Genomic DNA, 18,188 nt, shown 5'->3' on the forward strand with positions numbered 1-18,188 from the left:
CACGAGCATGAAACTAGTCTAAATATACAAAAGGAAAAGCTGACTGACTGACTGACTGAATTACTGATCTATCAACGCACAGCTCAAACTACTGGACGGATCGGGCTGGACATGCAGATAGCTATTATGACGTAAACATTCGCTAAGAAAAGATTCTTGAAAATTCAATCCCTAAAGAGGTAAATAGGGGTTTGAAATTTATGTAATCCACGCGGACCAAGTTGCGGGCCTAAGCTAGTATTATAATAAGATGGTTGGCTACACAAACATTTCATCGATGAAAAACACTTATCTACGCCCACCCCGTATCCTGTTTGACCAATTTATTTTCCAAGATGTTATTGAGGGGACTTCCGAATAACAAAATAATACAGGGTGACTTTTTGGCAGCGGTCAGTGAAGCGAAAAAAAAAACTTTTATTAAAACAAGCAGTTAAAAAATAAATAAAAAATAAAACCTGCCATAAAACGAAAAAAAAAACACATTTTAAAATGGCATCATACAGCCATATCGAAAAAAAAAAAAAAGTTGTGTTCTCGGGATGATGTCACACATCCAAACCTGTTCAGGCATTTAGCAGTTATGTTATTAAGAAGCTCCCATAGTGTTTCGGGCAGTCGCGTAATCATGAAGTCGAGATAAACAGTCGGAAAAATCGATTTAAGTACATAATAATATCAAAAACTAGACGAGTCAGACTCGCGCACCGAAGGTTCCATACTCGGGTATTTTTTTCTACATCTTGCATGATAAATCAAAAACTATTATGATATATATGGCAGAACCGATTTTCTTGGATGAGAACTAAGAACGCTCTCGATCAAGCCACCTTTCAAACAAAAAAAAACTAAATTAAAATTGGTTCATTAGTTTAGGAGCTACGATGCCACAGACAGATACACAGATACACACGTCAAACTTATAACACCCCTCTTTTTGGGTCGGGGGTTAAAATCGGTTTTATAATGTACAGGTAAAGCCCTTTCGTCACGTCTAGCGTGGAGGCTGTGCGGGTGTGCGGGCATCCCCATCCCAATTCAATTCAATTATCTTTTTGGCCCGATTGCCATCTAGACCTGTCGCGTACTATAGGCTCTTGTTTTATCCATATGACCTTTGTAAAAAATTCACCCCGCATATCCGTCCCCTCGCCCTATATTCTCGTGTATTAGGTTACATTCTCATATTTTCTTGGGCCACGTACAAGTGGCATGTTTGTATCGAAAATATTTTCGCGCGTAATCCAATCACAAAGTTATTGGTACTGCGAATGTTATAAAATTGAGAAGGTCTTCGTCGAGTATATGCGATATATAGAACGTGGAACGATATTGGATTTGTCTTGATAATATTTTTTGTATAGGTACACTTATATCAAGTAAAAATAATATTATATTGTTATGTTTCATGTAATCTAGCCTGGACTGAACCATCTTTACACATGGTTTTCTTTTTAACCCACTTTGTTCTATAATATTATTTACATACAATATTATACACACTAATAATTATTATTATAATATCACATGCTATGTGATTCTTTGGATAAATTATACAAAAAGTTAGTAAATACTCATTTCATTTCACTTTCTCTGCGATGTATTCTTCACTTCTGAGGGTCTTAACCATTAACCATTTTCCATTAATAATAAAATTATTAATAAACAGAATGTTAATTTCACCGATATCAGCTATTGTAGGTACCTATAGGTACAATATATGACGGTGGGTAATTCTTTTGGGATAATAATGCCACATAATGCGTTGAGTTCCCAAATACCTAGTCGACTAAGTGAACGAGATGTCATGATTTAACGTGCTCTTTGAGGCACAGAGGCAATGAAAAAGCAAAAGGACCTCCAAACTCGGTCACCTATTTAGTTACCGAAGTTGGATCAATATCTATTGCTTAACAATCACAATCGATTGATATTATGCATACAACAAGGTAGGTAATACAGGCCCTCGATGACTAAGGCAAAATATAATATTTAGTTAAATCAGCTCCCTAACCAAGTATTTACTACAAAAGGAGCATGCACGTCGTCAAAGGAAACGCCGAGACAAGGTAAAGTTACGTACTTGTCGCCATAATCCTGAAACTGTAGAACCTCTGAGACAGTTTAGACAGACTGACGCTGCGGTTACTCAGTTACTTCAAGTTGCAGCTTAAGGTCTGATAGTTTCTTGTGCTTCTACTAGCTTAAATTATCGCACATTACAAGAGATATTTTTAGAGCTTCGTATTATAATTTCGTACTGTCCGTCTGTCCGTTTGTCTTTGTGTCACAAACTTTTCTAAAATAAGGGGTAGGGGAGAGTCGCTTCTTTGTGTAGTGATAGTTAGTAGGTTCGCGTCAAGTATGACTCATACAGACAGACAGAAGCCAGATAATTTTTTTTAACAATAGCATGTCGATAGATCTTGAAGTTTATACCCATCCGATAATCGCTCAACTCACACAAAGAAGTTTTCACATTAAAAATTGTATAATATCGGAAATTAGCTCAGCTAACAAAATATCTATAAATAAATGTAATTAAAAAATTTATGACAATTGAAGGTTACAGTAATAACTAGAAAAGAGCTGATAACTTTCAAACGGCTGAACCGATTTTCTTGGATTACAGCTATAAACACTTTCGATCAAGCCACCTTTCACACAAAAAAAAACTAAATTAAAATCGGTTCATTAGATTAGGAGCTACGATGCCACAGACAGATACACAGATACATAGATACACAGATACACACGTCAAACTTATAACACCCCTCTTTTTGGGTCAGGGGTTAAAAACAACTAAAGCACATATAATTACAACACAGCGCTATAATTTTTTTTATGAAACAAAGTAAAGTTTCATAAGCTCATAGCATTTTGTACGATCCCATAGCACAGTAGTAACAGCATTACAAAGCATATCAAGTTTACAGGAAGTATCACAATGTGGCATAGCGTCACTATCTTTAGACGCAAAGTCCACATATTGGTCCAGAAGGTACTTCTTGTTTGTTACCATTCTGGACACTAATTGGTCCATTGAAGCAACGGAAAGGTTTCGAAGTTGGAAGGATGTTTGCATATCGTAGAGTTTGTACCAGCGTGGTGGTTGGTTTGGGTTGAGGTTAGCTTCAGTTAGGTTGTATATATAGTTGACCATGCTTGTTGGTTCCTGAAACAAGGAATATATTATTCATTACTAGATCTAGAATCGAAATCCTGTGGGAACTCTTTTCTGATTATTTCTGATTTTCCGGGATAAAAAGTAGTCTATTTCCGGCCCAAAAATGTAAGCTATCTCTGTACCAAGTTTCATTGAAATCGGTTAAACAGTTGGGCCGTGAAAAGCTAGTAAACAGATAGACAGATAGATTCGAATTTATCATATTAATATGGATGGACCCTCATTATGATAAACCCTTAACCGGCTCATTAGTGAACACAGGTTCAGAACGAAAAGAGTTTGATTTAATCTACAAAGTCAAGTCTGGGAAACTTAGCCAATGGCATGAAGATAATGTGTCATGCATTGCATAACAAAAATTTTACAACCAATTTTATACTTACAAAATTATTATTGTCGAAAGTAACAATCTTATAATTGAGATTAAAGTTCTGAAAGGTAGTAGCAGATCCTGCACTCCAAGCCACGTTGAAGGCTTTGCCGTCTTTGTAGAAAATCTTGAACTCATCTGAATGTATGTGGCCGTTGAATTGAGCGGTGATTGTGGATGAAAATCTGAAACAAAAACAGAAACATTGCCTGCAAATGGTTTGAGCAGCTGTAAACGGCAGTTTTGGCTGGTTCTGGCAAAAATAGCCTTGAAATACAAGCGGTTAAAAAGAAAGTACATGATTAAAGATACCGAAACTGTTAACATAAAAATTTATAACACCCCCGACAAGTGAAGATTACAGTAACTAGAAAAGAAATGATAAATTTCAAACGGCTGAACCAATTTTCTTAGATTATAGCTAAGAATACTCCCGATCAAACCACCTTTCAAACAAAAAAAAACTAAATTAAAATCAGTTCATTACTTTAGGAGCTACGATGGCACAGACAGATACACAGATACACACGTTAAAAATAATAAGAAATCAATCTCGATTAAATGTAAAATAAGCTTTTGAAGGAGTCGAGATGATTTTCATACATAACAGTGATATAAATACGCATATATTAAATTCAAGAGGTATGAGAAAAAAATGTAGGTAAATATTTAAGGGCATTTACCGATCAACAATCCTATGGTATTCTCTAGTCCAAATGTAAATAAGATCTTGATCACCAGGTGGGACGTGAGAAAGGATGTGGACCTTCTCACCTGCTAACTCAGCTTTGTATAGCTCTTCCACGAGCCATTCTAGTTGTCTTTTACACTCATGTGGATCATATACCAACCACCTAAACATAGTTTGATTAGAATGGTGTAACAATAGTAAAAATAATTTATGTACTATTAACAAGGGAAATAAAAAGCTGTTGACAACATGTGTAAATTAAAAATTTATAACACCCCCGATAAGTGAAGGTTACAGTACCTAGAAAAGAGCTGATAACTTTCAAACGGCTGAACCGATTTTCTTGAATTATAACTAAGAACGCTCTCGATCAAGTCACCTTTTAAGCAAAATAAACTAAATTAAAATCGGTTCATTAGTTTAGGAGTTACGATGCCACATACAGATACACCGATATACACGTCAAACTTATAACACGCCTCTTTTTGGGTCGGGGGTTTTATTACTAAGCAGCAAAATACTAACACATTATGCGCGTATATTTCAAAAACGGAAATTATGCGAAATGAAGGAAGCTATTATCAATTATTTATCATCCAACTAAAAAAGGTATTTTTCAAGATCTTTTTTACCAGTTAAATTTATAGGCAACAATGTTATTGATGGAAATAACTCTTAGTCCCGGTCGAATCAACATGGAGTATCCACCTTGTTTCTTCATAGAATTAAATGCGTACTCGGTCAAATAGGACCTCCAGATATTGGCCAAACTTTCATATAGCCAAGTCGTGTTCAGTAATTTGCCTTTTACATACGTTGGTGCAAACCTGTAGCAAAAATAACCTTCATTATGATCAGCCCCAACAAAAAAACCTAATTTTTTGGCTGCATCATTTTAAAATTTCATATTACAGAAAAACCAGCTAAGCGCGAGTCAGACTCGCGTTTCGAGAGTTCCGTACTCGGATATTTTTTCACGATAAATCAAAAACTATTATGCATGAAAATAATTTAGAATCTGTTTTTGAATGCACATGTAAACCCCTTTTGATATGATACCCTATTTGTTTGAGTTATCTTACTTTGAAATTTGAAAATACTAATTATTTGTTCATGAACACATTTTAATTTTTTTTTGTGATGTAACCACAAATTCGCGGTTTTCGGATTTTTTCCTTTATTTGTGCTATAAGACCTACCTTCCTGCCAAATCATGTTTTTAGATCGATGAGAATTCCCCTTTAGGTTTCTTGACAGACACGATGGACGGACGGACAGACAGACAGACAGACATACAGACAAACAGACAACAAAGTGAACCCATAAGGGTTCCGTTTTTTCTTTTGAGGTACGGAACCCTTTAAAGTAAATTTTATGCATGTTTTACTTACTGGTCAGCTGGTTGAGCTTCATGGTTTCCAACCGTATGTACAACTAGCATGTCATCTCTAAGAATCTTTTGCATCTTATCAACTACTAAGCTATTCACATATTCATTAAGTTCGTATGTTGTCTCCCATACATGATGATCAATATTATCTCCGATATAATAAACAACATCAACATCCTAAAAAACAAATTTGAATAAAATATATATATTAAAAAAAAAATAACTCTAACTTAGAAAAATATATCTAACTCTCTTTTATAAATATTCAAAAGTCTATTTAAAAGATTAATATGAATAGACTTTATTAAGATAGTCATCCATTGATTTGAAATGTTACTCCTGATATTTCTCTGATCAATAACCAAAAGCTGTCTTTGAAACCAATATAGCAAATATTCTAACCTCAAGCTCTCTTCAGCTACCTAGGACAAAGAATTAGTCTAGCCATTCACGCTGCCAGTATCTTTGGAACCTTGCCTAAAGGGACTTCTTTTAATAATTTATTTTAGTTATTATATCATATTTTTAAGGATTTTAGTGTTAGGTTCATTGTTTTAATAATTTAGATTTTAAACTTTCTGAAATTGAATATTTAAATTCTAACCTCATGAGATGCGATTTGTTTGATGACGTCTATAAACGCCCATATTGGAGTATCGCAATTTCTATAATCTCCCCAATATCCAGCTGGTGCTGACTGTTTTTCTTTTATTATATTCAAATTAGGTACAGTTTTAATTATTTTGGATGCTGCATTAGTATTTAGAATTATTTCTTCATCGTCTTGAATAACACTCTTTTGCAAAACGATATCGTCAATGTATTTGTTTTCTCTAACACGAGGTTTTTGGCCTTTCCTACAGCAGACTGGTTCATCGCAATCAGCTACTCCAAATGGTTCATACAATGGGTCAATGTGAATGTCTGATAGAACAGCTACTGTCAGAGGTTTTGAATTAGCATAGATTGGCTGAAAATATTGATTTTTATTAGAAACTAAGGCATTTATTTACTCCATACAGATATTTTAAGTAACCTGATTTGATATTTTTAAGACAAATGCCTTGGTAACTGCAGATAGTAATTAATAGCGCAGAAATTGGTACTCAAAGAAGATTTTAAGATTCTTGAATAGAGACGACAGTGAAGGGAACTCCTTGGTTTCCCGGGATAATAAGTAGCCTATGCCACTCTCCTGATCTTTAACTATACCCATGCAACAAGTGTAAATTAAAAATTTATAACACCCCCGACAAGTGAAGGTTACAGTAACTAGAAAAGAGCTGATAACTTTCAAACGGCTGAACCAATTTACTTGCATTATAGCTAAGAACACTCGATCAAGCCACCTTTCAAACAAAAAAAAACTAAATTGAAATGGGTTCATTAGTTAAGGAGTTACGATGTCACAGACAGTTTCACAGATACACACGTCAAACTTATAACACCCCTCTTTTTAAGTCCGGGGTTAAAAATTAAGTTGATACGTTGCTCCGTTGTGACGTGATTGAAGGACAAACCGATAAACAAACACGCTTTTACATTTACTTACCTGAGCTTGAAACTTCACTTTTGGAGGCAACCAGATCTTCCATTCAAATCTGGGGTCATAGTAATTGCACGAGTATGGATCCTTATTATTTTGTTGCAAAATCCCGCAAATGGTCCTCGGCGTGGCTTCGGGTGTAGTTATAATAATGTATTTCAATATTGGCTATAAGAAAGAATTCGTTATAATTTGAGTTTTCCGCCATTTATCTACTACTTTAACGTAAACAAGAATTAAAAAAAACCAGTTAATTACGAGTCAGACTCGTACACCGAAGGTTCCGTAGTCGGGTATTTTTTCCGACATTTTGCAAGATAAATCAAATACTATTAAGCATAAAAATAAATAAAAACCTGTTTTAAAATGTACAAGTAAAGCCTTTTCATATTATGATAACCCACTTGATATAGTTATCTTACTTTGAAAATTGAAATTACTAACTATTTGTTCATGGACACATTTTAATTTTTTTTTGTGATTCAAAACAAATTCACGGTTTTCGGATTTTTTTCTTTTACTTATTCTATTTATAAGACCTACCTACCTGCCAAATTTCATGGTTCTAGGTCAACGGGAAGTACCTTATATGATTACTTGACAGACACGACAGACGAACAGACGTACAGACAGACATAAGGGTTCCGTTTTTCGTTTTGAGGTACGGAACCCTAAAAAAAGTCAACTTACCAAATTCTGTTCAAAAAATCCCCGACATACTTTGTAAGTATATGAAATAGAGCACAGTTCTGCGCCCGTGTTGATTATCGTTTCATCTGGTACTCCGATTTTGATAAGAAATATTAATGCGAAAAATACACTTCGACACAGGAAACATTGGAAAACCTGAAAAAAAAATATTTATTGGTATATTTGACTAGAAATCTTTAATGCACACACATTATATACATGAAACAATACATAATACTGAAAAAAACCATACAAAAGGGTGAAAGGGCGGCATTATTGCTAAAGCAATCTTCTACAGGCAACCTAAATGGTGAAAGTATCGAATCTTCAAAAAGAGCAACCGCCGAGTTTCTTGCTGTTTCTTCTCGGTAAGAAAGGCATTCCGAACCAGTGGTAGATGCATTTGACGATCAGGTTGCACGATGCAGGTTAACAAAGGTATTAAAATAATTCAGTAGGTACATGTGAAGTTTATTTGAATAAAAGTATTTCTCTTTTATTCTTATTTAGATCACCGGTGAAGGGGTATGGGTTTAGTGAAAACTAGCATACCCCTTCCAGGTTAGCCCGCTTCCATCTTAGACTGCATCATCACTTACCACCAGATGAGATTGCAGTCAAGGGCTAACTTGTGTATGAATAAAAAAAGATAAGATGAATATCAACTTCCGAACTAAAGATTTTCAGGTAAATGTCATTTGATACTAACGTTTGCAATATCTCGAACGCTATTCCAAACACGTCTGTATATGCCGAAAACATTTTCAATTGTTTTGTATTCATTGTACAATAATTCCTTTCTGGCATACTTTACAATCAGGTTACCTAGGTCTCCTAAAAAAAAAATATAATTTGAGTTTTACTACTACAATTTTTTTTTATTACTAGGTATCAACATATATTTATATCAACGTCCGTTATAGACTTAGAAACCATTCAAATGATGTATCTCAAACTAATTTTATTAGAAAGGCAATAATGCGAAGATGGTTTTAGAGGTTCTTTTTAGCGAAGTAGCACGATCTGGGTATCCGCTAGTAATTGATAACAAACAAGACACAGTCTGAGTGAACTAACAGGGATAAAAACTAAACCCCAACTTTAGTACCCATACTCTAGTTCTTCACGAATAAAAAATACCACCACGGACAAACTTTACATATTTTGTATGAAATTTACCTATATGCTTATTTTTACCCGAGTTTTAGTTAAGGAGGAGGTATTCAATATTGGAAGCGTATTTTTTTAAGAGGGCTCTCTCCGTCACTCGTTTCATACAATCGTAGTTCCAATTTCATTTGAATATTAAGCAACCAAAGTCCATGAACTTTTATACAAACATTATTTTATACAAATATTATAAAAAAAACATATTCTAGAAACTAATATCTATTCAAAATTCAAATTTCAAAATTCAAAATGTTTTTATTCAATTAGACTTTTACAAGTTCTTTCGAATCGTCAAAAGCATCTACCACTGGTTCGGAATGCCTTATGCCTATGTCTGTGGTTTTCCAGATTTCTGTTAAAATATTAGGTTTCAAAGTTACGCGGTCTTAAAAATTTTCATACAAATCTTTGAGCCCCTGTAATTTTAAAACTACATGTTTTTAGAAAAATCTAAAACACCACAGACACAGATATTAGTTTCTAGAATATGTCTGCAAAATTTCATGGACTTTGGTTGCTTAATATCCAAATGAAATTGGAATTACGATTGTATGAAACGAGGGACGGAGAGAGCCCTGTTAATTGATACAATTAGATCTTTTACAAATTAGAGAAATGTGATAAACAAGTCTCGGCCAAAATAACAATTAACGGCATCGTATAGTAAAAAGTACTTGGCTACTGCCTAGTCCTTTTAAAATCACTTTGGAAGTAACGAAGCGAATAATTGGATAGTAAGTATCATCATCATCATCATCATCAATCCAGCGGCTCCTTGCAACTCTCCTGATGTCGTCCCTCCACGTAGGGGGTCTTACAAGCTGCTCTTTCTGGTGCGAGGTCACTATTCTAGCACGTTTGGACCCCAACGTCTGTCGGTTTTTAGGGTTCCGTACCTCAAAAGGAAAAACGGAACCCTTGTAGGATCACTTTGTTGCCTGTCTGTCTGTCCGTCCGTCGTGTCTGTCAAGAAAACCTATAGGGTACTCTCCGTTGACGTAGAATCCTGAAATGGCAAGTAGGTAGCTCTTATAGCACAAGTAAAGGAATAAATCTATGTCCATAAGCTAGTAAGTATAAAAGAAGATAGTTACTTGATGTCAAATACTCTGTAGCGGTGCAAAAACCCAGCAAAGCAAACACTGTAATAATGTGTACGTTCATACTTGTCACAAAGCAATAAACAACTAATTATTTTTAACTAAGTCTTATTGAAATAGTCGTCAATTTATCTCATTAGGCACATTTTCTCCTTTACTAATTGATTTATACATGCTCTTTATGGTACATTAATAAATTAACATTAATTTTCAACGCAGAAAGCAGCCAATATTCTTGGCACCATTCCACGCGTACAAGATAATTGTACAGTAATTACTCGTAGATAAAGTTAGCTTTAAGTTTTCTTAGCTCCGCATATAATACATAAATTTCACATCCCTATTTACCTCTTAGGGGCTGAATTTTTAAAAAATCTTTTCTTCGTGGATGTCTACATTATATTAGCTACTTACCTGCATGCCAAACAGCGCAATCCGTCCAGTAGTTTGAGCTGTGCGTTAAAAGATCAGTCGGTTACATTTTCCTGTTATATACTTAGACGACCATTAGACATTTAGTCATAAACACATAATGGGGATGATGTCTAAGTCAAAAATAAATTATTTCTTAGTCATTATTATTTTCTTTCTTTATTTTTCTTTTTAAAAAGAATTTAGCCATTTTAAATATGGCCATTCCCCTTTCCCCTCCAACTAAGCGTAAAGCTTGTTCTAGGAGTGGGTACGACAATTAAATAGTGCAACGGCTGGGGTTTGAACCGCCGACTTTTCGGAATTCAGTCCACTCCTATAACCGTTGAGCTATTGAGGCTTATTCGAGGCTACTTATTAAAGAGGGTTTTCCAAAATTCGTAAAATCGACATTCGCTGCTATAGTTTTAAGTTTGCTAACCATTTTAAATTATGGATTTAACTAAAATACGTCAAATTACATCAAATGTGTATGACGTCACGTCTATCATTTCATGCAAGCTCCCATACTAAGCGAGCGTTTTGACGTTTGTAAAAAAGTCGCTGATTTGACTAGTTTTCATCAAATAAGTAATAAATAGCCAAATATCCATAACTGTCTACATCAATTCTTATATCCATATCCATATTATCCATACTGTGTCTTTCTGTCTGTTTGCTTGTTTGTTTGTCTGCCAGTTTTTACTAGAAATTCGGTACTGATATGCTGAATTGCACTTTATTGCCTCGCTACAAGAGTCGCTACTTATTTAAACGTCTTTGCGGAGTGAGCCTTCTGTACCTGGCAGGCACTATTAATTATTCTGTGACACACAACATAATAACACTCGAATTGCACCACGCGAGCTCTCCTATTTTATTTTACGAGCAATTTTTACTTTTATGTCGCCCTTTCAACTAAATTAAATTACTCGAGCGGAGCCTCGTCTTGTAATGGGCCATGCTTGTTTTCTTGTTATTGGTACCTGAGAGAAATGAAATGGCATTTCAAAGGTTAAACGTAAAGGAAAACTCACTTTGTAAAGACGTCTAAAATGGCGCTTGGAATAGAATCATCGTATGGTCATTTAAGATTCCATATCCGAAGCATGTTGTGGGCTCTTCTCAGACCTGGCCGCATTTAGTTTTTAACCCCCGACCCAAAAAGAGGGGTGTTATAAGTTTGACGTGTGTATTTGTGTATCTGAGTATCTGTGTATCTGAGTATCTGTGTATCTATGTATCTGTGTATCTGTCTGTGGCATCGTAGCTCCTAAACTAATGAACCGATTTTTATTTAGTTTTTTTTTGTTTGAAAGGTGTCTTTATCGAGAGTGTTCTTAGCTATAATCCAAGAAAATCGGTTCAGCCGTTTGAAAGTTATCAGCTCTTTTCTAGTTACTATAACCTTCACTTGTCGGGGATGTTATAAATTTTTTATTTACACTTGTAAGTTTACAAGTAGGTAAGGGTAAGGGTAAGGTAGGTATACCTATAGTGCAATAACTTAATGAACTAGGGATGTAATGGGCAAAATGATGCAGAGGAAGGCAGAGTGCAAGATTTTTGTAACCTTTATAGAAAGTAAATGTGACTGACTGACTGACTGATATATCAACGTACAGCACAAGCTACTGGATGGATGGAGCTGGGCATGCAAATAATTATTATGACGAAGACATCCGCTAAGAAAGCATTTTTGAAAATTCAACCCCTTACTCCACGCGGACGAAGTCGCAGGTATAATAATTAACAAGGGAGGAATTTTTGGTTTTATAGTTTAGTGCTTATAGTTGAATACGACGCAAAGGAAGAGAGAGTACAAGTAAATAGTAAAATCCATTCCTTTAGCATCTTTCCTACTAAAATTTTGAAAAAGTTAGCTCTGCAGTCAGTCCAGAATTTTTCAAGCGTCATTTCGGAAAATAGGAAAACAATTTTCGTGACACCTGCGTTCAATTTTTTCCAGTTTCACGCAACAATAAACAAAAGAAAGCGCTCGAGTTTGTTTTCCGGCCGTTTGAAAAAATACCTCAAAAATATTTACGCTTCCCATTTTAAACCTGCCTTTTAATTTTGACTGAGCGAGCTGGGGTGTCGTTTATTGGCTGCCATATTTTTTCGTATGGAAAACCACGGTGTCAAATAAAGAATAATTTATTTAGAAGGAAATGAAATAACCGCAACGGAATAAATTTTGGGAAATAGCTTTTTGCAGTATGATATTGATATTGAATTAAACTAGATCCCAGTTTCCATAAGATTTTGACGAAATTTGGTACATGGATAAATATTATCTATTATTATCCTGGGGATGTAATAGATGTTTTTCATCCCAGAAAATAAAGGATTCCTATGGGATTTTCAACTGTTCAAAACTCAAAAAAAAACTCAAAATCATAATATTCAAAGTATGTTGTACACCTTGTTTTGAATTGTTAGACTTATAAGATGATATAGACATGATAATAATTAATTACGTACTAATTCTTGTTTCCCTAACCTATTATTCTTAAGAAATTTTAACAGGTAACAAGTGTAAATTAAAAATTTATAACACCCCCGACGATCCAAAGTATTTGAGTTTTCCAAAACATCATTTTCAAATAAATAATTATGTATTTAGGCAACGTCCATCTTGACAGCTTGACATTTGTCTATTGACATAATATTATGAACCTAACAGTTATCTAACCTTCTTTTCTACAAGAAAACTAGGCTGATAACTCTTAAACGGCTGAACCAATTTTTTTAGATTATAGCTAAGAACACTCTCGATCAAGCCACCTTTCCAACAAAAAAAACTAAATTAAAATCGGTTCATTCGTTTAGGCGCTACGATGCCACAGAAAGATACACAGATACACAGATACACAGATACACAGATACACAGATACACAGACACACAGATACACAGACACACAGATACACAGACACACAGATACACAGACACACAGATACACAGATACACACGTCAAACTTATAACACCCCTCTTTTTGGGTCGGGGGTTAAAAAACTACAATGATCTACCACGATATGACACTTACTATGTATACTTATGTCAAATTAGTAAGTGGTACAGTACTGCATTCGCATAATGCATGGGTCCCATAAATTCCCGCGAACGGGGCAAACTTGTCACGTCGGCTTTGCAGGGACTTACCAGAAAAATACATTTGCGAAGTGGAAATGTAGACAAAGAGAAAATTTGCGAGGTTTCAGCACCAACAACAGAACTGACATGGGGTATCTACTCATCCCATTTTCCACTTCCGTTTAAATAACTTATTTTTCGAAATTTATTACACAAACTAAAGACATTTGAAATTATTATAAAGTAAAGTGTGACCTGATTGTTAATTTTTCAATTTTCTAGTTTCTTATATTTACGCACGAAGTTGCCTCAAAAGTCCTAAAATGGAGATTTTTCAAGGGTATATCAATAATTTTCAAAATCACAAATTTATTTTGAAACTTTTTTGATTTGACTAAATTTTAACTGCAAACTCTAGGTTTGTGTATACGCAAAAAGTCAAGTACTAACAGTTATTTCGCATAAACAATAACAATAATATATCGGAAATGGCGGTGCTCTTCGCTCTCGTAATTTAATTTTGTTGAAGGACCTTATAAAAGTGAAACTTGGCTATAAAAATATATGGGTGAAGCGGGGGTGGTGCAAGATATAAGATTAGTCTAGTTAGTTCCTAATTCAAATAATGTTACATAAGTACTTATATTTGACTCCACTCAGTTTTAAGTTTTAACTTTAACTGACTCATCCTGACTTCGCTCGGTTTGAATTTGTAAAAATCTTTATAGAGAAAACTTACAAACAAAATTTTAAAGTTCCTAGATCCAAAAGTTTAAATCTGTACGTTGATGTCAGTCAGTTAGTTTATTTTTTTATAAAGGGATGGATGAAAGCTCTTGATCACAATTTATCTTGATAGTGATATAGTTCAAAATTTATAAAATTATAAAGGCGAAAGTTTGTATGTGTGTGTGTGTGTGTGTGTGTATGTTTGTTACTCTTTCACGCAAAAACTACTGGATGGGTTTGGCTGAAATTTGGAATGGAGATAGATAATATCCTGGATTAGCACATAGGCTACTCCTCATCCCGGAAAATCAAAGAGTTCCCACGGGATTTCGATAAACCTAAATCCAAGCGGACGAAGTCGCGGGCGTCAGCTAGTGATAGATAAAGTTGAAGAATCAGTTTAAATGTGATGTGGTCACTCACTCTTAGCCATGAACAGTCACTACCACCGTCGTAACTCATTGTCGGTCCACAACTGGGCACGCGTCTGTTCTCAGAATGAAAAATGTTTAGGCCACAGTCCACTACGTTACCTACCTGTCGATTGGTAGACTCCACACACCTTCTGGAAACATTATAGAGAATTTCCAGGTATGCAGCTTTCCTTACGATTTTTGCCTGCACCGTTAAAGCAAGTGATATTAATTAATTGCTTTAAATGCACTTGTAATAGGAATAAACTGAAAACACACAACATTGGACACAACTTAGTTTCATGCTCTTCAACTCTACAGTTAAAATGGGGGCAATACGCGCTACATCTTTTAAATTACACCAAGCAACACAACTTTATGATACAGGGTGTCATTATTCTGACATTTGTGTTAAGTTTATATCCCAACTTAATATCGTGCAGCGTAAATTGTTTTCTGTGTGACCCCTTTCTCTACTATACTTAGTCTTAGGACAAGTAGGAGTCCAACTTGCAGACCCAGGGTTCCGTCTCTTGAAAGGAAACTAAGTCGACATTTAGTTAAATTATTATATTTTGACCGTCTCAAAAACAAAAGATTGCTTGGGGTCGCATAATCACGTTTGTGATATTAGAATCGTATTGTTTTTGAGCATACTTTTTACCATGCTTCCCGGAGAGTATCCATAAATTTGTCATCATTATCATCATCATCATCATCAGCCTGTGGACGTCCACTGTTGGGCATAGGCCTTCCCTAGCGAGCGCACCACACCCGGTCCTCAGCCTTCCTCATCCAGCCACTTCCCGCCAGCCGCTTTATATCGTCAGTCCGTCGTGCTGGAGGGCGTCCCACACTACGCTTGCTAAATTACATAAAGTACTTCGATATTATTAAACTACTAAATATTGATAACTTCAATAACAACTGTTACCACTCGCTAGCCAAGTTTACAACTTTCAAATATAAATTTAATCGAAGTTGGGCCGAACAAAACTTGCTTATTTTCCGCAAGTTGGTATGAAGTCTGTACTAACAAAACTCAGACTTTCATAAACTTTGCTACATTATCTAATATAACTTTTTATACACTTGACTCTTGAAAGAAATAATATATTCTAACAAAATCAGTATATATTTTGCCAAATTATTCAACACATTTTTTTTAGTTGTTTTTTTTATTCATTTACTTCAAAGGGAAGTTTACAATCTCTCGACCGTACCTCATACCCACATGAATATCCATACTAATCCATACTATCAATATTATTGTTAAATATGCGAAAGTTTGTCTGCCTGTCTGTCTGCCGGTTTTAACGGCCCAGCCGTTAAACCAATTTTGAATAAATTTGGCTTTTAAAAAACCTTTATCCAAATGGAAGATGTTGTTGGCATAATTTACTTGGTACAGAGCACAGCATACTAGAAATGGCCATAGACCATTTTAACCCCATAAAATAGTTCCCATGGGAGTTTTAAAACCTAAATCCACACGGACGAAGTTGCGGGCATCATCTAGTCAATATTTAATTCAAATTCAAATTCAAATTCAAATTATTTTTATTCAATTAAACTTTTACAAGTGCTTTTGAATCGTCAAAATAATCTACCACTGGTTCGGAATGCTGTTCCTACCGAGAAGAACCAGCAAGAAACTCGGCGGTTGCTCTTTTCAAATGTACAATTTACAATAATATGCCATACTGTATACAAGCAATTGCAGCGCCGTATATTGCTGGAGCGAATCAAAAGCTGCATCAACATCATAAGCCCTTCATATCCCGATCTTATTGTTTAGATTTATTTCTCAGGCTATCCTTCTTCATCCTTATGGAGATAATGAGAGAGAGCTAACTGATATTGTCATGCTAAATTTCTCCGGCTTGATCCTAAGACTAAAGAAAAAAAGATGGACAAGAAACGGGAATCTAAAAATTAGGAATACAATATATTATAAAGAAAAACAAAGGTTGTCGTCGTTATCATCGTAAAGACAAAACACACAAAAGCAAATTTAACATACAACTGTACCCGGCATAGGAAAGATTGCACATTGAACTTTAGGAAATACTTTCGCTTTCATAGAGCATCGTCTCTCAAAAAATAGCCTATTTATTGATCCAGGGTATATTATATCTCTATTCCAAATTTCAGCAAAATCCGTTTAGTAGTTTTTACAAGAGTTACAAACACACACACACGATTCAAACTTTCACCTATATAATAATAGTGTAACAATACAATTAGGGAGCGACCTTTAGCGTGCTTATATACCTTTACGTATCAAGGCACCCCTTTTCTGAATCTTCCATATTCAGCAAATAAAAAGCCAATTGTATAATATACAAGTGTAAATTAAAAATTTATAACACCCCCGACAAATGAAGGTTACAGTAACTAGAAAAGAGCTGAACTGATTTTTTTTGGATTATAGCTAAGAACACTATCAATTAAGCCACCTTTCAAACAAAAAAAAAAATTAATTTAAATCGGTTTAGGAGCTACGATGCCACAGACGCACAGATACACACGTCAAACTTATAACACCCCTCTTTTTGGGTCGGGGGCTAAATACATGTGTGCATACAAAAGACCTTACTTTTATGAATATCTACGTTTGATCACAGAACTCCATTTAGTCTAAGGATTTGATCATGAATTATTCTTAAGCAAATATCTTCTCATAATGAAAATGGAATCTCTGATACGCTCTGGTTAGATTTGAACGTAGATTTATAATCATTGTACATAATATAAATTGAAAATGTAACACGCCTTTGGTATAAGATTTATCGTACTATCAAAGTCAAAGTCAAAGTCCAAATTGGGTACTATTGTACACCTATTGATTGTCAAACAGTAATGTAGTAGTGATAACTGTCGCAACGTGGTTGAAAGACAAACCATCAAACTAACATACTTTTGCATTTACAATCTATACTAATATTATAAAGGGGTTAATCTTTGGAACTACTGAACCGATTTTGAAAATTCTTTCACCAGTTGAAAGCTCCATTATTTTGATCAATGTAAGCTATATTTTATTTTCAAAAAACATAGAGCCTTACGAAAATCTTAATAAGGTACCCGTGCGAAGTCACGGTTTGCTAGTATTGTAATATAGGATCTAAACTTTACCTTAGAGTATAACTAGCTGATGCCCGCGACTTCGTTCGCGTGGATGTAGGTTTTTTTAAAATTCCCTTGGGAACTCTTTGATTTTCCGGGATAAAAAGTAGCCTATGTGCTAATCCAGGGTATAATCTATCTCCATTCTAAATTTCAGCCCAATCCATTCAGTAGTTTTTACGTGAAGGAGTAACAAACATACACACAAACACACACACACACACACATACAAATTTTCTCCTTTATAATATTATAGTGTGATGTGAT

General features: G+C 34.9%; 1 protein-coding gene across 1 annotated transcript; it reads right to left on the reverse strand.

Annotated features, from left to right (window-relative positions):
* Positions 1-2,812: 2,812 nt before the first annotated feature.
* On the reverse strand, positions 2,813-10,226 carry LOC123864508 (sphingomyelin phosphodiesterase 1-like). The gene is made up of 10 exons (XM_045904991.1): positions 10,139-10,226; positions 8,584-8,708; positions 7,875-8,030; positions 7,191-7,352; positions 6,243-6,608; positions 5,640-5,815; positions 4,881-5,075; positions 4,241-4,411; positions 3,571-3,742; positions 2,813-3,175 (listed from the first exon to the last, which is right to left on the reverse strand). The coding sequence occupies exons 1-10, from the start codon at positions 10,206-10,208 to the stop codon at positions 2,843-2,845; spliced, it is 1,926 nt and encodes a 641-aa protein (XP_045760947.1). The 5' UTR covers positions 10,209-10,226; the 3' UTR covers positions 2,813-2,842.
* Between the last annotated feature and the right edge of the window lie 7,962 nt (positions 10,227-18,188).

Source organism: Maniola jurtina, chromosome 4 (genome assembly GCF_905333055.1).
Source record: "Maniola jurtina chromosome 4, ilManJurt1.1, whole genome shotgun sequence".
In the NCBI taxonomy this organism is placed as follows: Eukaryota; Metazoa; Arthropoda; class Insecta; order Lepidoptera; family Nymphalidae; genus Maniola; species Maniola jurtina.